Here is a 23,334-nt window from a genome sequence, read left to right as displayed (position 1 = left end):
GTTCTAGTCCAGGCTCTGTGCCACTAGAGACTCTGGGTTCTAGTCCAGGCTCTGTGCCACTAGAGATTCTGGGTTCTAGTCCAGGCTCTGTGCCACTAGAGATTCTGGGTTCTAGTCCAGGCTCTGTGCCATTAGAGATTCTGGGTTCTAGTCCAGGCTCTGTGCCACTAGAGATTCTGGGTTCTAGTCCAGGCTCTGTGCCACTAGAGATTCTGGGTTCTAGTCCAGGCTCTGTCTCAGTGGTCTAAGGCTCTGTGCCATTAGAGACTCTGGGTTCTAGTCCAGGCTCTGTGCCACTAGAGATTCTGGGTTCTAGTCCAGGCTCTGTCTCAGTGGTCTAAGGCTCTGTGCCACTAGAGATTCTGGGTTCTAGTCCAGGCTCTGTGCCACTAGAGATTCTGGGTTCTAGTCCAGGCTCTGTGCCACTAGAGACTCTGGGTTCTAGTCCAGGCTCTGTGCCACTAGAGATTCTGGGTTCTAGTCCAGGCTCTGTGCCACTAGAGATTCTGGGTTCTAGTCCAGGCTCTGTGCCACTAGAGATTCTGGGTTCTAGTCCAGGCTCTGTGCCACTAGAGACTCTGGGTTCTAGTCCAGGCTCTGTGCCACTAGAGACTCTGGGTTCTAGTCCAGGCTCTGTGCCACTAGAGACTCTGGGTTCTAGTCCAGGCTCTGTGCCACTAGAGACTCTGGGTTCTAGTCCAGGCTCTGTGCCACTAGAGACTCTGGGTTCTAGTCCAGGCTCTGTGCCACTAGAGACTCTGGGTTCTAGTCCAGGCTCTGTGCCACTAGAGACTCTGGGTTCTAGTCCAGGCTCTGTGCCACTAGAGACTCTGGGTTCTAGTCCAGGCTCTGTGCCACTAGAGACTCTGGGTTCTAGTCCAGGCTCTGTGCCACTAGAGACTCTGGGTTCTAGTCCAGGCTCTGTGCCACTAGAGACTCTGGGTTCTAGTCCAGGCTCTGTGCCACTAGAGACTCTGGGTTCTAGTCCAGGCTCTGTGCCACTAGAGACTCTGGGTTCTAGTCCAGGCTCTGTGCCACTAGAGACTCTGGGTTCTAGTCCAGGCTCTGTGCCACTAGAGACTCTGGGTTCTAGTCCAGGCTCTGTGCCACTAGAGACTCTGGGTTCTAGTCCAGGCTCTGTGCCACTAGAGACTCTGGGTTCTAGTCCAGGCTCTGTGCCACTAGAGACTCTGGGTTCTAGTCCAGGCTCTGTCTCAGCCGGGCACGACCGGGAGACCCATGGGGCGGCGCACTAGCGACTCCTGTGGGGGGCCGGGCGCAGTGCACGCTAGCACGGTCTCCAGGTGTACGGTGTTTCCTCTGACACATTGGTGCGGCTGGCTTCCGGGTTAAGCGGGCATTGTGTCAAGAAGCAGTGCGGCTTGGTTGGGTGTTTCGGAGGACGCACGGATCTCGACCTTCGCCTCTACCGAGTCCGTATGGAAGTTGCAGCGTTGGGACAAGACTAACTACCAATTGGATACCACGAAATTGGGGAGAAAAAGCAAACACTTTTTAACATTTTTTTTTTTTAACTAACCGCTTCTCATCTTGTATTATATTGAGATTCCTCCGGTACAGGTGTGGTTCTGATCCACATACCTGACCGTACAGAACGTAAACAGAAACAGATGGTTTCTAGGATGCACTACTTGGGAGAGCTGTAATGGGTGTTCAGATGAGGGGCTTTACACACAGTGCGTTCAATTACAACATTGTGTAAAAGAAAATAACCTTAAATTGCAACTGAATCAAGCGAGTGCTGGCCTCTCATTTCATGTAGACACGGCAGAGGGACGGGGGAGTGTAGACACGGCAGAGGGGCGGGGGAGTGTAGACACGGCAGAGGGACGGGGGAGTGTAGACACGGCAGAGGGACGGGGGAGTGTAGACACGGCAGAGGGACGGGGGAGTGTAGACACGGCAGAGGGACGGGGGAGTGTAGACACGGCAGAGGGACGGGGGAGTGTAGACACGGCAGAGGGACGGGGGAGTGTAGACACGGCAGAGGGACGGGGGAGTGTAGACACGGCAGAGGGACGGGGGAGTGTAGACACGGCAGAGGGACGGGGGAGTGTAGACACGGCAGAGGGACGGGGGAGTGTAGACACGGCAGAGGGACGGGGGAGTGTAGACACGGCAGAGGGACGGGGGAGTGTAGACACGGCAGAGGGACGGGGGAGTGTAGACACGGCAGAGGGACGGGGGAGTGTAGACACGGCAGAGGGACGGGGGAGTGTAGACACGGCAGAGGGACGGGGGAGTGTAGACACGGCAGAGGGACGGGGGAGTGTAGACACGGCAGAGGGACGGGGGAGTGTAGACACGGCAGAGGGACGGGGGAGTGTAGACACGGCAGAGGGACGGGGGAGTGTAGACACGGCAGAGGGACGGGGGAGTGTAGACACGGCAGAGGGACAGGGGAGTGTGTAGATAAACTCACCTTGGCATCGAAGGAGTTGTCCGCCAGACGGTTGTCCACCTCAATGTCCTCCTCTACTATTCTACGGAAAGGTACATTGATCTTTAGAGGGACACACAGACCGTGAGACACAGATGGTCACAGAGAGAATGAGGGGTTTAGTTCAGTCGGCATCTGACAACGCCACACAGCAGTTAATACCACAATGCACCTCTGTTCTGTATACAGCCCAAAGCCTTTATTCACAAACACACGTGTGTGTGTGTGTGTGTGTGTGTGTGTGTGTGTGTGTGTGTGTGTGTGTATATTCATTCAGAAATGGGCTCCGACATTGATTCTGGATCTGTAGCGCTGCAATGGTAGTCTGGCATGAATAGATGTTGTTGGATATATATATATATATATAGAGCTACAGATCCAGATGTTGGTGGATATATATATATATAGAGCTACAGATCCAGATGTTGGTGGATATATATATATATAGAGCTACAGATCCAGATGTTGGTGGATATATATATATATAGAGCTACAGATCCAGATATTGGTGGATATATATATATATAGAGCTACAGATCCAGATGTTGGTGGATATATATATATATAGAGCTACAGATCCAGATGTTGGTGGATATATATATATATAGAGCTACAGATCCAGATATTGGTGGATATATATATATATATATAGAGCTACAGATCCAGATATTGGTGGATATATATATATAGAGCTACAGATCCAGATGTTGGTGGATATATATATATAGAGCTACAGATCCAGATGTTGGATATATATATATATATATATAGAGCTACAGATCCAGATGTTGGTGGATATATATATATATATAGAGCTACAGATCCAGATGTTGGTGGATATATATATATATATATAGAGCTACAGATCCAGATATTGGTGGATATATATATATATAGAGCTACAGATCCAGATATTGGTGGATATATATATATATATAGAGCTACAGATCCAGATGTTGGTGGATATATATATATATATATAGAGCTACAGATCCAGATGTTGGTGGATATATATATATATATATAGAGCTACAGATCCAGATGTTGGTGGATATATATATATATATAGAGCTACAGATCCAGATGTTGGATATATATATATATATATATATATATAGAGCTACAGATCCAGATGTTGGTGGATATATATATATATATAGAGCTACAGATCCAGATGTTGGTGGATATATATATATATAGAGCTACAGATCCAGATGTTGGTGGATATATATATATATAGAGCTACAGATCCAGATGTTGGTGGATATATATATATATAGAGCTACAGATCCAGATGTTGGTGGATATATATATATATATATAGAGCTACAGATCCAGATGTTGGTGGATATATATATATATAGAGCTACAGATCCAGATATTGGTGGATATATATATATATAGAGCTACAGATCCAGATATTGGTGGATATATATATATATATATATATAGAGCTACAGATCCAGATGTTGGTGGATATATATATAGAGCTACAGATCCAGATGTTGGTGGATATATATATATATATAGAGCTACAGATCCAGATGTTGGTGGATATATATATATATAGAGCTACAGATCCAGATGTTGGTGGATATATATATATATAGAGCTACAGATCCAGATGTTGGTGGATATATATATATATAGAGCTACAGATCCAGATATTGGTGGATATATATATATATAGAGCTACAGATCCAGATATTGGTGGATATATATATATATATATAGAGCTACAGATCCAGATGTTGGTGGATATATATATAGAGCTACAGATCCAGATGTTGGTGGATATATATATATATAGAGCTACAGATCCAGATATTGGTGGATATATATATATATATATAGAGCTACAGATCCAGATGTTGGTGGATATATATATATAGAGCTACAGATCCAGATGTTGGTGGATATATATATATATATAGAGCTACAGATCCAGATATTGGTGGATATATATATATATAGAGCTACAGATCCAGATATTGGTGGATATATATATATATATATATATATAGAGCTACAGATCCAGATGTTGGTGGATATATATATATAGAGCTACAGATCCAGATGTTGGTGGATATATATATATATAGAGCTACAGATCCAGATGTTGGATATATATATATATAGAGCTACAGATCCAGATGTTGGTGGATATATATATATATAGAGCTACAGATCCAGATGTTGGTGGATATATATATATATAGAGCTACAGATCCAGATGTTGGTGGATATATATATATATAGAGCTACAGATCCAGATGTTGGTGGATATATATATATATATATAGAGCTACAGATCCAGATATTGGTGGATATATATATATATAGAGCTACAGATCCAGATATTGGTGGATATATATATATATATAGAGCTACAGATCCAGATGTTGGTGGATATATATATATATATATAGAGCTACAGATCCAGATGTTGGTGGATATATATATATATATAGAGCTACAGATCCAGATGTTGGTGGATATATATATATATATAGAGCTACAGATCCAGATGTTGGATATATATATATATATATATAGAGCTACAGATCCAGATGTTGGTGGATATATATATATATATAGAGCTACAGATCCAGATGTTGGTGGATATATATATATATATATAGAGCTACAGATCCAGATGTTGGTGGATATATATATATATATAGAGCTACAGATCCAGATGTTGGTGGATATATATATATATATAGAGCTACAGATCCAGATGTTGGTGGATATATATATATATAGAGCTACAGATCCAGATGTTGGTGGATATATATATATATAGAGCTACAGATCCAGATGTTGGTGGATATATATATATATAGAGCTACAGATCCAGATGTTGGTGGATATATATATATATAGAGCTACAGATCCAGATGTTGGTGGATATATATATATATAGAGCTACAGATCCAGATGTTGGTGGATATATATATATATAGAGCTACAGATCCAGATGTTGGTGGATATATATATATATAGAGCTACAGATCCAGATGTTGGTGGATATATATATATATAGAGCTACAGATCCAGATATTGGTGGATATATATATATATAGAGCTACAGATCCAGATATTGGTGGATATATATATATATAGAGCTACAGATCCAGATGTTGGTGGATATATATATATATAGAGCTACAGATCCAGATGTTGGTGGATATATATATATATAGAGCTACAGATCCAGATGTTGGTGGATATATATATATATAGAGCTACAGATCCAGATGTTGGTGGATATATATATATATAGAGCTACAGATCCAGATGTTGGTGGATATATATATATATAGAGCTACAGATCCAGATGTTGGTGGATATATATATATATATAGAGCTACAGATCCAGATGTTGGTGGATATATATATATATATAGAGCTACAGATCCAGATGTTGGTGGATATATATATATATAGAGCTACAGATCCAGATGTTGGTGGATATATATATATATAGAGCTACAGATCCAGATGTTGGTGGATATATATATATATATATATATAGAGCTACAGATCCAGATATTGGTGGATATATATATATATAGAGCTACAGATCCAGATGTTGGTGGATATATATATATATATAGAGCTACAGATCCAGATATTGGTGGATATATATATATATATAGAGCTACAGATCCAGATATTGGTGGATATATATATATATATAGAGCTACAGATCCAGATATTGGTGGATATATATATATATAGAGCTACAGATCCAGATATTGGTGGATATATATATATATAGAGCTACAGATCCAGATGTTGGTGGATATATATATATAGAGCTACAGATCCAGATGTTGGTGGATATATATATATATATATATATATATATAGAGCTACAGATCCAGATATTGGTGGATATATATATATATATATATAGAGCTACAGATCCAGATGTTGGTGGATATATATATATATATAGAGCTACAGATCCAGATGTTGGTGGATATATATATATATATAGAGCTACAGATCCAGATGTTGGTGGATATATATATATATATATAGAGCTACAGATCCAGATGTTGGTGGATATATATATATATAGAGCTACAGATCCAGATGTTGGTGGATATATATATATATATAGAGCTACAGATCCAGATGTTGGTGGATATATATATATATAGAGCTACAGATCCAGATGTTGGTGGATATATATATATATAGAGCTACAGATCCAGATGTTGGTGGATATATATATATATAGAGCTACAGATCCAGATATTGGTGGATATATATATATATAGAGCTACAGATCCAGATGTTGGTGGATATATATATATATATATATATATATATATAGAGCTACAGATCCAGATATTGGTGGATATATATATATATAGAGCTACAGATCCAGATGTTGGTGGATATATATATATATAGAGCTACAGATCCAGATGTTGGTGGATATATATATATATATAGAGCTACAGATCCAGATGTTGGTGGATATATATATATATATAGAGCTACAGATCCAGATGTTGGTGGATATATATATATATATAGAGCTACAGATCCAGATATTGGTGGATATATATATATATAGAGCTACAGATCCAGATATTGGTGGATATATATATATATAGAGCTACAGATCCAGATGTTGGTGGATATATATATATATATATATAGAGCTACAGATCCAGATGTTGGTGGATATATATATATATATAGAGCTACAGATCCAGATATTGGTGGATATATATATATATATAGAGCTACAGATCCAGATGTTGGTGGATATATATATATATAGAGCTACAGATCCAGATATTGGTGGATATATATATATATAGAGCTACAGATCCAGATGTTGGTGGATATATATATATATATATATATATAGAGCTACAGATCCAGATATTGGTGGATATATATATATATATATATAGAGCTACAGATCCAGATGTTGGTGGATATATATATATATATAGAGCTACAGATCCAGATGTTGGTGGATATATATATATATATATAGAGCTACAGATCCAGATGTTGGTGGATATATATATATATAGAGCTACAGATCCAGATGTTGGTGGATATATATATATATATAGAGCTACAGATCCAGATGTTGGTGGATATATATATATATAGAGCTACAGATCCAGATGTTGGTGGATATATATATATATAGAGCTACAGATCCAGATGTTGGTGGATATATATATATATAGAGCTACAGATCCAGATATTGGTGGATATATATATATATAGAGCTACAGATCCAGATGTTGGTGGATATATATATATATATATATAGAGCTACAGATCCAGATATTGGTGGATATATATATATATAGAGCTACAGATCCAGATGTTGGTGGATATATATATATATAGAGCTACAGATCCAGATGTTGGTGGATATATATATATATATATAGAGCTACAGATCCAGATGTTGGTGGATATATATATATATATAGAGCTACAGATCCAGATGTTGGTGGATATATATATATATATAGAGCTACAGATCCAGATGTTGGTGGATATATATATATATATAGAGCTACAGATCCAGATATTGGTGGATATATATATATATAGAGCTACAGATCCAGATATTGGTGGATATATATATATATAGAGCTACAGATCCAGATGTTGGTGGATATATATATATATATATATATATAGAGCTACAGATCCAGATGTTGGTGGATATATATATATATATAGAGCTACAGATCCAGATATTGGTGGATATATATATATATAGAGCTACAGATCCAGATATTGGTGGATATATATATATATAGAGCTACAGATCCAGATGTTGGTGGATATATATATATATAGAGCTACAGATCCAGATATTGGTGGATATATATATATATAGAGCTACAGATCCAGATATTGGTGGATATATATATATATATAGAGCTACAGATCCAGATGTTGGTGGATATATATATATATATAGAGCTACAGATCCAGATGTTGGTGGATATATATATATATAGAGCTACAGATCCAGATGTTGGTGGATATATATATATATAGAGCTACAGATCCAGATGTTGGTGGATATATATATATATAGAGCTACAGATCCAGATATTGGTGGATATATATATATATAGAGCTACAGATCCAGATGTTGGTGGATATATATATATATAGAGCTACAGATCCAGATATTGGTGGATATATATATATATATAGAGCTACAGATCCAGATATTGGTGGATATATATATATATATAGAGCTACAGATCCAGATGTTGGTGGATATATATATATATAGAGCTACAGATCCAGATATTGGTGGATATATATATATATATAGAGCTACAGATCCAGATGTTGGTGGATATATATATATATATAGAGCTACAGATCCAGATGTTGGTGGATATATATATATATATAGAGCTACAGATCCAGATGTTGGTGGATATATATATATATAGAGCTACAGATCCAGATGTTGGTGGATATATATATATATAGAGCTACAGATCCAGATATTGGTGTATATATATATATAGAGCTACAGATCCAGATATTGGTGGATATATATATATATAGAGCTACAGATCCAGATATTGGTGGATATATATATATATATAGAGCTACAGATCCAGATATTGGTGGATATATATATATATATAGAGCTACAGATCCAGATGTTGGTGGATATATATATATATAGAGCTACAGATCCAGATATTGGTGGATATATATATATATATATATAGAGCTACAGATCCAGATGTTGGTGGATATATATATATATAGAGCTACAGATCCAGATGTTGGTGGATATATATATATATAGAGCTACAGATCCAGATATTGGTGGATATATATATATATATAGAGCTACAGATCCAGATATTGGTGGATATATATATATATAGAGCTACAGATCCAGATATTGGTGGATATATATATATATATAGAGCTACAGATCCAGATATTGGTGGATATATATATATATATAGAGCTACAGATCCAGATGTTGGTGGATATATATATATATAGAGCTACAGATCCAGATGTTGGTGGATATATATATATATAGAGCTACAGATCCAGATGTTGGTGGATATATATATATATAGAGCTACAGATCCAGATATTGGTGGATATATATATATATATATAGAGCTACAGATCCAGATATTGGTGGATATATATATATATATATATAGAGCTACAGATCCAGATGTTGGTGGATATATATATATATAGAGCTACAGATCCAGATGTTGGTGGATATATATATATATATATAGAGCTACAGATCCAGATGTTGGTGGATATATATATATATAGAGCTACAGATCCAGATGTTGGTGGATATATATATATATAGAGCTACAGATCCAGATGTTGGTGGATATATATATATATAGAGCTACAGATCCAGATGTTGGTGGATATATATATATATATATATATATAGAGCTACAGATCCAGATATTGGTGGATATATATATATATAGAGCTACAGATCCAGATGTTGGTGGATATATATATATATAGAGCTACAGATCCAGATATTGGTGGATATATATATATATATAGAGCTACAGATCCAGATGTTGGTGGATATATATATAGAGCTACAGATCCAGATATTGGTGGATATATATATATATATAGAGCTACACATCCAGAATCATTGTTAGGACACATTTCTGAATACTGAGACTTACGCCATCATAACAAATACATTGTTATGAATACAACCTAGCAGCCACCCAGCAGCCACCCAGCAGCCAGCCAGCCAGCCAGCCAGCCAGCCAGCCAGCCAGCCAGCCAGCCAGCCAGCCAGCCACCCAGCAAGCCACCCACCCAGCAAGCCACCCACCCAGCAAGCCACCCACCCACCCAGCGAGCCAGCCAGCCAGCCAGCCAATCCCAGCTCTGAACCCAGCCAGTCTGACGAGGTCTCACCTTCTTAGAGACTTTGGGGAAAGTCTGTGGTGATGGAACTACTTTCTTGTTTTTAGGAGTCGTTACTTCCTCTTCCTCGCTCTCAGAAGACGAGTCTTCTCCATCCCTCTTTCTCTTGTCATTTACCGTGCCTGTGGAGGGAGAGAAGACGGGGGGGACATTGAGAAAACTGTCCTACCTTGGTTTCTAAAATAATTCAACCCTTAGTGAGGATGACATGAGAAGGAATTCTGAAATATTTACTGACTTGCCCATTTAAAAAGGAGAAGACTAGAAAGCCCAAGCAGGACACAACAACCCAGGACACTGGTGTGCTACTGCGACACAAATTGGTAAATTTTACCCCTTCTTGGTAAATGACTACAAAATATATTTCCCTTGACCTTGTAAACTGACACTCAACACATTGGACAACTATACTAAAAACTCACAAGACATTGATAGTAGGGCTGGGAATTGCCAGGGACTTCACAATACGATATTATCACCATACTTAGGTACTGATACGATATGTATTGGGATTCTGACAATTCTACAGTTGAAGTCGGAAGTTTACATACACCTTCGCCAAATACATTTAAACTCAGTTTTTCACAATTCCTGACATTTAATCCTAGTAAAAAAATCTCTGTTTTAGGTCAGTTAGGATCACCACTTTATTTTAAGAATGTGAAATGTCAGAATAATAGTAGAGAGAATGATTTATTTCAGCTGTTATTTCTTTCATCACATTTCCAGTGGGTCAGAAGTTTACATGCACTTAATTAGTATTTGGTAGCATTGCCTTTAAATTGTTTAACTTGGGTCAAACGTGTCGGGTAGCCTTCCACAAGCTTCCCACAGTAAGTTGGGTGAATTTTGGCCCATTCCTCCTGACAGAGCTGGTGGAACTGAGTCAGGTTTGTAGGCCTCCTTGCTCGCACACGCTTTTTCAGTTCTGCCCACAAACGTTCTATAGGATTGAGGTCAGGGCTTTGTGATGGCCACTCCAATACCTTGACTTTTTGCCACAACTTTGGCAGTATGCTTGGGGTCATTGTTCATTTGGAAGACCCATTTGCGACCAAGCTTTAACTTCCTGACTGATGTCTTGAGATGTTGCTTCTATATATCCACATAATTTTAATTTCTCATGATGCCATCTATTTTGTGAAGTGCACCAGCCCCTCCTGCAGCAAAGCACCCCCACAACATGATGCTGCCACCCCCGTGCTTCACGGTTGGGATAGTGTTCTTTGGCTTGCAAGCCTCCCCCTTTTTCCTCCAAACATAACGATGGTCATTATGGCCAAACAGTTCTATTTCATCAGACCAGAGGATATTTCTTCAAAAAGTACGATATTTGTCCCCAAATGCAGTTGCAAATCGTAGTCTGGCTTTTTTATGGCAGTTTTGGAGCAGTGGCTTCTTCCTTGCTGAGCAGCCTTTCAGGTTATGTCGATATAGGACTCGTTTTACTGTGGATATAGATACTTTTGTACCTGTATCCTCCAGCATCTTCACAAGGTCCTTTGCTGCTGTTCTGGGATTGATTTGCACTTTTCGCACCAAAGTACGTTCATCTCTAGGAGACAGAATGCGTCTCCTTCCTGAGCGGTATGACGGCTGCGTGGTCCCATGGTGTTTATACTTGCGTACTATTGTTTGTACAGATGAACGTGGTACCTTCAGGCGTTTGGAAATTGCTCCCAAGGATGAACCAGACTTGTGGAGGTCTACAATTTTTGTCTTGGCTGATTTATTTAGGTTTTTCCATGATGTCACGCAAAGAGGCACTGAGTTTGAAGGTAGGCCTTGAAATACATCCACAGGTACACCTCCAATTGACTCAAATTATGTCAATTAGCCTATCAGAAGCTTCTAAAGCCATGACATCATTGTCTGGAATTTTCCAAGCTGTTTAAAGGCACAGTCAACTTAGTGTATGTAAACTTCTGACCCAATGGAATTGTGATACAGTGAATTATAAGTGAAATAATCTGTCTGTAAACAATTGTTGGAAAAATGCCTTCTGTCATGCACAAAGTAGACGTCCTAACCGACTTGCCAAAACTATAGTTTGTTAACAAGAAATGTGTGGAGTGGTTGAAAAACGAGTTTTAATGACTCCAACCTAAGTGTATGTAAACTTCCGACTTCAACTGTATATGTACTGGGCTTCGATACTGTGATTTTATTGTGTGTCGATGTTCCAGACATATTGGTCACTATAAGTCTTCTGCAGAGGGACAAGAGATCGCCGTTAGAAAACAAAGTTTAGTCAAGGAAATAAGTGTCGAAACAAATTGGCTCCCCATGTAAAAAGACGAACTATGAAGGGGATATAAACATGAGTTTTGCTGCAGGTACGGCTAACTAGCGCAAAAACAATATTACGATGTCAAAACGATACATCAAAAATAATATCCCAATATGTAACTATCGATCCCCCCCCAATCACTAATTGATAAGTTATATTCTTTAAGAATCAATGGGTAAATATCATGAATTGAAATGACCATAGACCAGATTCCAGACTGTACCTTCTAGAGTTAAAAGCTCACCGTTAGTGATGGGAGTGGCGACTGCTTTCGCCTCCTCTTCCTCGGAGCTACTGTCCTGGGACGATGAAGACTCGGCAGCCTTGGCCGGTGTCGTTGCCTTGGCAGCAGGGGTGGAGGCATTAGGTGTAGCTGGCTTCCCATTGGTCAGAGCAGGCTTAGCAGGCGTCGTCTTGGTTTCAGTATCCGAGTCAGAACTGTCGGAGGAGTCGGAGGTGGATTCTGCTGCCTTCTTAGCCGAGGCTGGGGTAGCTGCCTTCTTAGCCGAGGCTGGGGTAGCTGCCTTCTTAGCCGAGGCTGGGGTAGCTGCCTTCTTAGCCGAGGCTGGGGTAGCTGCCTTCTTAGCCGAGGCTGGGGTAGCTGCCTTCTTAGCCGAGGCTGGGGTAGCTGCCTTCTTAGCCGAGGCTGGGGTTGCTGCTGCAAGGTTAAATTGGTGATACGGAAACAAATGCAATGAAATGCTTACTAACAAGCAACCTCAAAATATAAAACAGATATGATACACAACAATAAAATAGGCCTACACAGTACATGAATCAAAATACATGTAGGCCTAGGTCACAGTGCAGTAACACCATGAGAGAAAGAGTCTGCCTTCTGAAGGCATCAGCTTCGGTCAGCGTCTAGCTGGCATGCTCGCTTAAAAAGACCTTCGCTTGTCCATATTGATACGCCGTAGACAGTATACACTTCCTCAAAGTAGTCAGAATTAATACAAGACAAAGCAAGAAATCTATCATTAATTTTGACGTTTATGAAAAAAGGAGTAGTCTCTCGATGAATGACAAACAGTTAAAATGAAGAACTCTCTACTGTTGACCAATCAACGACGAAGGGGCGTAGACTAGAGATCTTCACAGAGCCACCTGTACCCAAAACCCAATCCGGGACCTGAGCAGGTCCGGATCCAGAAATCAAAATAATATCACAAGTCTAAGTCGGATCTGATATGATTATCACGGGTAATGTCAATATGTAATTTCAACTGAATTGTCCAGGAAGACTCGAATGCGACTGCTGCAGTAGAGTAAAATCGTATAATTTATACTGCTGCTCTTTTCACAAGTAGCACGTGTAGCTTGTTGTAGTTGGCCAATCATAAGGTCATCAAATCAGCAATAGGCTAGTCATAGAGCCTCAAAAGCCTCTGTGTGGCAAAAGTTAGGCTACACAGCACGACCCCTGCTAGAGCGTCACCTCTCTACCTCCTCTCCCTCACGCTTTAATAAAGTAGCTTCAAAATGAACTTTTCTGCTTCCCTCACCTGGATCGGACCGGGTCCGATCTATACGATCTAGACCAGGTCTATACGGAACGGATTGAGCTGTCCTCGGGTCTGTTCGGAACAGGTCTGTATTTATTCATACATATCAGGTACGGGTGGGGAAAGCCCCAGGTCCACGTTGGAACCGGTCCAACTTTTTGGACCCGTGAAGGACTCTAGCGTAGACTTTGGCTACCTACTTCAGCTTGACTAGATGTAAAAAAAAATAATAATAATACTTGCCGAAGACCAAAACGTCATAATATACGAACAAACTGTTTCGAATGGGAAGTATGCTGACTCCTTTACCTTCTTCCTCATCACTAGAGCTGTCGTCACTGCTGCTGGACTCGGCAGCTTTGGCTGAAGCAGGAGTCTTGGCTGAAGCAGGAGTCTTGGCTGCGGCTGTAGGTTTGGTGGTCTTTTTGGCTGCAGCGACCTCGTCCTCTGAGTCCGAGCTGTCGCTGTCAGAATCGGAGCTGCTCTTGGCTACGGCCTTGGTTGGGGCTAGTTTGTTCACCACGGGGGTGGCTGGTTTGGAGGCTGGTTTAGTAACAGGGGCCGGGGTAGCCTTCTTAGCTGGAGCCTCATCTTCAGAAGAGTCGGAGTCCGAGCTGCTTTCTGCAGCAGCTGGTTTAACAACTGGGGTGGCGGGTTTGGAGGCTGGTTTAGTAACAGGGGCCGGGGTAGCCTTCTTAGCTGGAGCCTCATCTTCAGAAGAGTCGGAGTCCGAGCTACTTTCTGCAGCAGCTGGTTTAACAACTGGGGTGGCGGGTTTGGAGGCTGGTTTAGTAACAGGGGCCGGGGTAGCCTTCTTCGCTGGAGCCTCATCTTCAGAAGAGTCGGAGTCTGAGCTGCTTTCTGCAGCAGCCTTGGCTGGGGCCTTGGGGGCTGCTGCTGCAGAAGGTTTGGCTGGGGCCTTGGGGGCTGCTGCAGGCTTCTTGGTAGCTGCAGCAGGTTTGGCTGGGGCCTTGGGGGCTGCTGCAGGCTTCTTGGTAGCTGCAGTAGCCTTGGCTGGGGCCTCGTCCTCAGAGCTGCTGTCAGAGTCTACAGGACCGACAGAGGGGAACATGTCAGATTCAGTTAGTCTGTGGGTATGTCTGATATTACAAACCCAGACAAGTCAGTAATATAAAGCTTCCATTCACTGTGTTTCTCTAAATATAGATAACAAAAGAACAACGAAAAACAGCCAACAAATCCGTGGTTAAAGAACTCAATATTTTACATACAAGGTAAGTGACAACTTCCAGCTTAGTTATGACTGCATCCACTATTTTAATGAAAAATGTCAGAGTACCATCTAAAAACAACAGGTGCAGGGTGAGAATAGAAGCAACATGGATATCATATCTGATAGTTCTCGTGTTTGTGGCGTCTATATAGCCAACTACTAGCCCTGCGCAAGACCGCAGACAAGCCCAGCGCAGGACCGCAGACAAGCCCAGCGCAAGACCGCAGACAAGCCCAGCGCAAGCCCGCAGACAAGCCCAGCGCAAGCCCGCAGACAAGCCCAGCGCAAGACCGCAGACAAGCCCAGCGCAAGACCGCAGACAAGCCCAGCGCAAGACCGCAGACAAGCCCAGCGCAAGCCCGCAGACAAGCCCAGCGCAAGACCGCAGACAAGCCCAGCGCAAGACCGCAGACAAGACCGCAGACAAGCCCTGCGCAAGCCCGCAGACAAGCCCAGCGCAAGACCGCAGACAAGCCCAGCGCAAGACCGCAGACAAGACCGCAGACAAGCCCTGCGCAAGACCGCAGACAAGCCCAGCGCAAGACCGCATACAAGACCGCAGACAAGCCCTGCGCAAGACCACAGACAAGCCCTGCGCAAGACCACAGAGAGGTCCAAAAGGTGAGAATGATTAGCAACATACTGCATTGTTTAACGTTTTTGTAACATAAACAAGAAACAAGCCAAGCATGTTCTTCCCCGGGCTGAGTTCCAGATCTTTCTGTGTTGTCTTGCCAACTCATTGGCGTGACAATGACACACGAGTTAGCAAGATGGTACAAACAGATCTGGGACTCTGTCTTCTCTAGTAATCAGTTCTAAAAATGACTCAGTCCTATTTAGTCTATTTTACCTGAGCTTGACGAGTCGGCTTTCTTAGCAGGGGCAGCCTTGGCAGGAGTGGCCTTGGCAGGAGTGGCCTTGGCAGGAGTGGCCTTGGCAGGAGTGGCCTTGGCAACAGGCTTCTTAGCTTCTTTCTCATCTTCTGAGCTTGAGTCAGAGGAGGATTCTGCAGCCTTGCCTGGGGTCCCCGTAGGAGTCGCCTTAGCTGGTGCCACTTTCACTGTCCCCTCTTCTTCATCCTCTGAGCTCGAATCCGAGGACGAATCTTCTGAAGGGGCAGCCTTAGCCGGGGTAGCCTTAGCCGGGGCAGCCTTAGCTGCTGCCTTTTTTGCTTCTTCTTCATCTTCAGAGCTAGAGTCTAAGAGAGGAACAAGAGAAGAAATGAGACTGATGTTCACTTTCCTCCCGTTTCATTCCTTTTGCTTCCATTTAAGAGAAGTTCTGCAAAAAATCAACAAACAAAAAAACTAAAATCGGTGTAATGAATACGCCCCAGGTATAACAAACTTGACGATTGTGTCTAGTTATTCAAACCAGATGTGGAAAACTGGCTGAAGATTTAGAAGTGGCTGTGTTTACCGTTGCTCTAGAACAGTTTCCCAACCTCTAACCTCAACAGTAGACCTGGACATGCACACCTGACTCAACTAATAATCATCAAGCCCTCAATGAGTTGGATCAGGTGCGTTTGTCCGGGACTACAACAAATGTGTGCTGTTGAGGGTACTGGAGGGCGGCTCTCGGGGGGGTACTGGAGGGCGGCTCTCGGGGGGGTACTGGAGGGCGGCTCTCGGGGGGGTACTGGAGGGCGGCTCTCGGGGGGGTACTGGAGGGCGGCTCTCGGGGGGGTACTGGAGGGCGGCTCTCGGGGGGGTACTGGAGGGCGGCTCTCGGGGGGTACTGGAGGGCGGCTCTCGGGGGGTACTGGAGGGCGGCTCTCGGGGGGTACTGGAGGGCGGCTCTCGGGGGTACTTGGTCAGTTGCATGAAACATCTTAAGTCAATTTCCCCCTCATCTTTTACCTCAACTTTAAGTCAATTGAACAAAACATTTTAAGGCGAATTTCCCCCTTACAATTAAGTGAAAAAGTTAAGGGCGCCCATTAGGTCCCTTAAGTGCTTCATTCAGTATGGATATCAATGAGATCAGCATTTGTGGAGGTGAATGTTGCTTTCCTCTGGTTTCAAAAGGAAAACATCCACCAGCTAGCTAGCTATGTAGCTGAACAATGGCTACAGACCTAGCCAGCTAGCTACTCTGTCAGTTAGCTTGACGTGCTAGAAAGTAATACAGACAACTATAGTAAACATGTTTTATTATCTTCTGAATCAATTTGCTTCTCCTGGTGTTTAATATAGAAGTTGTCTCTGAGGAGAGATGTTCAGTCAGTGAATCGGGTCGTCACGAATGAATGCGACTTGTTTTTAGTCTTTGATGTAATAAAGACAAAAAAAAAAAACGTTACAGACTTTCTGGTACGCTTATAATTAATTTTGGTGTTTAAATTGTTTCAAACGGTCAGAGAAATTGTATTGTAATCTATACAGCACCTGTTTGGCACGCACAATATTTACGCAGCGCTTGCTTCTTTATTTTCCACAACTAGTCACATTTATTCCACACGAACATTCCCTTTACCTCCTGAGCAACCTGTAAATATTCCCCCGTTTCAAGTTTATTCGTCACGTCATCTGCATCCATTTTGCTGTCACGTGTTAGTTTTTTTTTAATAAGCAATTTATTGATGTGATTGCGTTATGCTATAGGTCAGGCCCTACTGTTCCCTATTCGGACTGGATTTGTTTGATTGGTCAGGTAATGTAATTAAGCTCACGAGCACAAAACACCATAACGGTAATTTTAGTCCCATTCGAATCTGCCATGGCAGTAATTTTTACATGGCAGGACAGTAACAATTCCAGCCATAATAACCAAAATGTTTTTTCCCCCTCTTATAATACTAATACTAGGCTACTGCCCCTTCAGCACAATAAAGAAACGACGGGCAGAGGGACCAGGCAACAGCATTGTGACAGAGGCGATGGAAGATTTCAACTTCTCCACCAGATTTGAAGACTACAGCATGCCCAAGGATATCATTGCTTTTGTATGTGATCCTCTCGCAGTCCGCCCAGGTGGAGAATACTCCTCCCTTGCTAAGAAAACGATACCCTCTGGATGAGGCCGCAATTCAAGCTGAGTTGATTGAATTCCAGACATTGAGACAAATCAGGAATGCGCTCAGGAGTGCTGAATCCCTGTGTGAGTTTTGGGTGACATGCTCAGAGGAATACAGCACAATAAAGAAAATTGAATTTTATGTCCTAACAATGTTTGGATCGACTTACACCTGCAAGTCCTCATTTTCCTCTATGAAGGCAATATAGACTCACGACAGCAACTGGCTTTCACGCAAGTCAGACTGCCTGCGCATCAAAATCACACCTTTCTCACAAGATTATGTCCAAGGGGAAATGAAACTTTCCCCATTGAGCAAGTGGCTTAGTGGCCTATACGACTGTAGTTAGTAAATACTAACATTATTGTGAGCGCTTATCCAGGGATATTTAGGTCTCAAGTTGATAGTATTTTTCTGTTTGTTCTGTTGTTACAGGAGCAGGCTATCCCAATAGACATTCACACATGGCCTTTTTTTCATTAACCTGTTTGGGATAGGGGGCAGCATTGGGAAGTTTGGATGAAAAGTGTGCCCAAAGTAAACTGCCTGTTACTCAGGCCCAGAAGCTATGATATGCATATAGTGTGTAGTTTTGGATAGAAAACTCTAAAGTTTCCAAAACTGTTAAAATAATGTCTGAGTATAACAGAACTCATAAAGCAGGCTAAAACCTGAGAAAAAAATCCTACCAGGAAGTGGGAAATTGTAGTTTTCAATTCAGCCTCTATCTAATATCAAGTGTCTGTGGGGTCAAATTGCACTTCAAGGCTTCCAGCAGATGTCAACAGTCTTCAGAAGTTGTTTCCAGACTTCTATTGAGAAAGGGAGTCGAATAAGACCAGTTTGATTAGGTGGCTCGCAAGAGGACAATGAGATGTTGACCTCTCGGGCACGCCGGTCGTTCCTTTTCCTCTGTAATGGAAGCGCTATTGTCCGGTTGTATTATTACTGCATATTTATGATTTTAAAAAAAACCTAAGGATTGATTGAAAACATTGTTTGACATGTTTTTACGAACTGTAATGGAGCTTTTTGACTTTGTCTAGATAATGGTAACGCGCTTTGTGCTTTTGGATTAGTGGACTAAACGCCCTAACAAAACTGAGTTATTTGGACATAAAGATGGACTTGATCGAACAAAACAAACATTTCTTGTGGAACTGGGAGTCTTGCGAGTGCATTCCCGACGAAGATCAGCAAAGGTTAAGAGAAGATTTATAAACGCAATTTATGGCTTTTGTTGACTCCACAACATGGCGGGTAACTGTACAGCTTGCTTTGATGGCTGATCGCTGTAGAATATTGAATAATGTGCTTTCGCCGGAAAGCTATTTTGAAATCTGACAAAGCGTTTGCATTAAAAAGAAGTGTATCACTAGTTCTGTGTAAAACACTTGTGTCTTTTATCAATGTTTATTATGAGTATTTCTGTAAATTGATGTGGCTCTGTGCAAATTCACAGGATGTTTTGGAGGCAAAGCCAAATGTAAACGGAGGTTTTTGGATATAAATATAAACTTGATCGAACAAAACATACATGTATTGTCTAACATGATGACCCGGGAGTGTCATCTGATGAAGAATATCAAAGATGTATCTTTAAAATGGTGTATAATACTTGTATGTTTGAGATTTCTGTTTGAATTTGGCGCCCTGCAATTTCATTGGCTGTTGGCGAGGGGTTCCGTTCCCAGACAGGTTAAATGATTGTTATATGTAGGATACGACATTTTTAGCCAGTTGAAATTGTAAGTAGGCCTAATAAAAAAAAAAAGTAGGGTAACTTCCTTCTTGGGATATTGAATTTGGGAGATTTTTACATCTCGGGTCAATGATTTTTTAATTATTATAAAAATAAAAATTCATAATGAATTTGTGAGTGCCAAATCATATTGCTTGCTGGCCGTCAGTTGGGGCACCCTGGTCTACATGTAACCCATCGACTTACAGTGAGTGCTTCTGTTTATATGTTTTGTGCGTATGAATTTAATGTTTATTTAATACAACTCCTGCTGTTCATAGATGGCAAAGCAGCAGCAGCACACAACTGACCTAAAGGTTTGGTTAATGATAAGTTAACTTCCTCATCCGTAGCCTTAAAACGCATCTCAAGCACAGTGGTACTGTTTAGCTCCCATCTGAAGGCTGGGGGCATTTAGGACGTATTGCAGATCGCTAAAATATCCTAATGATTATGATCACACTTCATCAATTGAAATATTATGGAGACACTACAGGAAATATGGTTTAGAAACGTGGGAACCAAGCTGGAGATATCAGTGTGGCGCCATCACCTGGACACGAGGAAATACTGCATCTTCACACCTAGAATAAAATCCTCCACCTTTGTAAGGTGCAGGAAGTCTGAGTCCGGCCCGGCACAATCAAATCAATTGCAGCTCGGACTCCCTCTAGTCATTTGTGTGTCTTAATTAACAAAAACCGTGTGCTTAAAGCATCAGACAAGCTCAGTGAATATAGTTGATTTGATTAGAATAAATAGGATGTTTCAATATATGGAAAAATACACATTGAAAAATTCTAGACAATTTTTTAAATATTTTTTATCAGGGACAGCCCTACTCCGTGGTAACCAGAGACTTTCTGCCATACATGCCTTCAAACTACCATAAAACCCTTAAATGATCCTAAGGAAATTTCTGAGCAGCTCTATGCAACATCCTTAAACAATTCCCTGAGGTAAAGGGAAATTATTCCTCAAGGTAAACCCCTTAAGGAATACACAAGATGTTTTATGCAACCAGGCCCTGGAGGACTGAAGGTGGGAAACCCTGCTCTAGAACGTTTAGAACCTAGGTCTAGAACAATTACAATCTACAGCTTTTAGAACCTAGGTCTAGAACAATTACAATCTACAGCCTTTAGAACCTAGGTCTAGAACAAATACAACCTACAGCCTATAGAACCTAGGTCTAGAACAATTACAATCTTCAGCTTTTAGAACCTAGGTCTAGAACAATTACAATCTACAGCCTTTAGAACCTTTAGAATCTATAGCCTTTTAAAGACGAGGTCTAGAACCTTTAGAATCGACATCCAGAACCTACCTGAGCTCTCAGAGCTAGACTCGGCCTTCTTAGCAGCAGCAGCAGGTTTAGGGGTCACAGTCTTTGCTGGGGTAGACGTCACCGGGACTGCTTTAGCTATTGATGATCAAAGTGAACATTAGTCATTTAAAAGACACTCTAATCCAGAGAGATTAGCAATCAGTGCATTCAACTAAAGTAGGTAGACAGTCATGTATCACATGTAAAACCGTCAAATATTAAGTTTTGCTAATGCATTAGTAAAGACAAAGAGCACTCAATGTTCAGACAGGATCAACACTTAGAAAAGGAGACTAGGGAACTGTCCAAAATCTGTCTTGCCTACTGCTACTAAAACAGCCGCAACTCACTACGACTACTACCTACTGTGTACTAATAGTACTACATAGAACGTACTGTTTAGTAAAAACGTAAGCAGTAAGCAACAAATATCAGCATACTACCCATCTATACTGAACAGGTGTCATCTTATTCTGATTATCAGCTGTTGTCAATCACAGGTGTGAAAAGACAATATTCTCTTCCTCAACAGTATGCCAGGAACTCTACTCAATGAAAAGTCTAAAATAATTTTCAAACTATAAACCGTTCTATTTTCGTATATCCAAAAAAGCAAGTATGGGTATTCTGACACGTCCTGGGTTTTAGTAGTTGTTACCTGACACTTTCTTCTCCTGCTTGCTGTCTGAGGAGCGGTCCTTTTTGGCCTTGCTGGCCACTGTAGGAACCAAGGCCTTCTTTACTGCAGCTCCAGGGGGTGGGACTGCACTGTATGCACCTACACACACACGGCATTAGCATCATCATTAGAACATTAGCATGAACAGAGAGCTAAAAACAAATAGCTGTGGGTAAATATGTGGTTCAACTCTAATGCAGGAAATACTTAGTGTTATATGAGGGTACATACAGAAAGTCTGCAGATCACATGACTTAATCCACTTTCTTACGTTACAGCCTTATTCTAAAAATGGATTCAATCGTTTCTTCCCCCCATAATGACATCACAATTCCCCATAATGACATCACAATGCCCCATAATGACATCACAATTCCCCATAATGACATCACAATTCCCCATAATGACATCACAATACCCCATAATGACAAAGCAAAAACAAGTTTAGAAATTTTAGGAAATGTATAAACATTAAAAAAATGAAATATCACATTTACATTAGTATTCAGACTCTTTACTCAGTACTTTGTTGAATCACCTTTGGCAGAGATTACAGCCTCGAGTCTTCTTGGGTATGACGCTACATGCTTGGCACACCTGTATTTGGGGAGTTTCTCCCATTCTTCTCTGCAGATCCTCTCAAGCTCTGTCAGGTTGGATGGGGAGCGTTGCTGCACAGCTATTTTTCAGGTCTCTTCAGAGATGTTCGATCGGGTTCAAGTCCAGGCTCTGGCTGGGCCACTCAAGGACATTCAGAGACTTGTCCCGAAGCCACTCCTGCGTTGTCATGGCTGTGTGCTTACGGTCGTTGTCCTGTTGGAAGGTGAACCTTCACCCCAGTCTGAGGTCCTGAGCGCTCTGGAGCAGGTTTTCATCAAGGATCTCTGTACTTTGCTCCGTTCATCTTTCCCCTCGATCCTGACTAGTCTCCCAGTCCTTGACACTGAAAAACATCCCCACAGCCTGATGCTGCCACCACCATGCTTCACCATAGGGATGGTGCCTGGTTTCCTCCAGACGTGACGCTTGGCATTCAGGCCAAAGAGTTTAATCTTGGTTTCATCAGACCAGAGAATCTTGTTTTTCATGGTCAGAGTCTTTGGG

General features: G+C 41.4%; 1 protein-coding gene across 5 annotated transcripts in view; it reads right to left on the bottom strand.

Moving 5' to 3' along the window:
- LOC139580324 (nucleolar and coiled-body phosphoprotein 1-like) overlaps window positions 1-23,334 on the bottom strand; it is a 36,244-nt gene that overhangs the window by 2,755 nt on the left and 10,155 nt on the right. The window contains exons 8-15 of one of the 5 annotated variants that reach the window (XM_071408872.1): window positions 22,210-22,329; window positions 21,552-21,647; window positions 16,315-16,662; window positions 15,147-15,274; window positions 14,537-15,110; window positions 12,967-13,380; window positions 10,424-10,554; window positions 2,444-2,524 (exon numbers count right to left, since the gene is read on the bottom strand). In XM_071408872.1, coding sequence (XP_071264973.1) covers window positions 2,444-2,524; window positions 10,424-10,554; window positions 12,967-13,380; window positions 14,537-15,110; window positions 15,147-15,274; window positions 16,315-16,662; window positions 21,552-21,647; window positions 22,210-22,329 — 1,892 coding nt within the window. Of the gene's footprint in view, window positions 1-2,443; window positions 2,525-10,423; window positions 10,555-12,966; window positions 13,381-14,536; window positions 15,275-16,314; window positions 16,663-21,551; window positions 21,648-22,209; window positions 22,330-23,334 lie in introns of all 5 variants that reach the window. The other 4 variants (XM_071408873.1, XR_011676020.1, XM_071408871.1 and 1 more) reach the window with 4 other exon arrangements.

Source organism: Salvelinus alpinus, chromosome 7 (genome assembly GCF_045679555.1).
Source record: "Salvelinus alpinus chromosome 7, SLU_Salpinus.1, whole genome shotgun sequence".
Lineage (NCBI taxonomy): Eukaryota > Metazoa > Chordata > Actinopteri > Salmoniformes > Salmonidae > Salvelinus > Salvelinus alpinus.
This window is presented reverse-complemented; position numbering and strand designations above follow the sequence as displayed.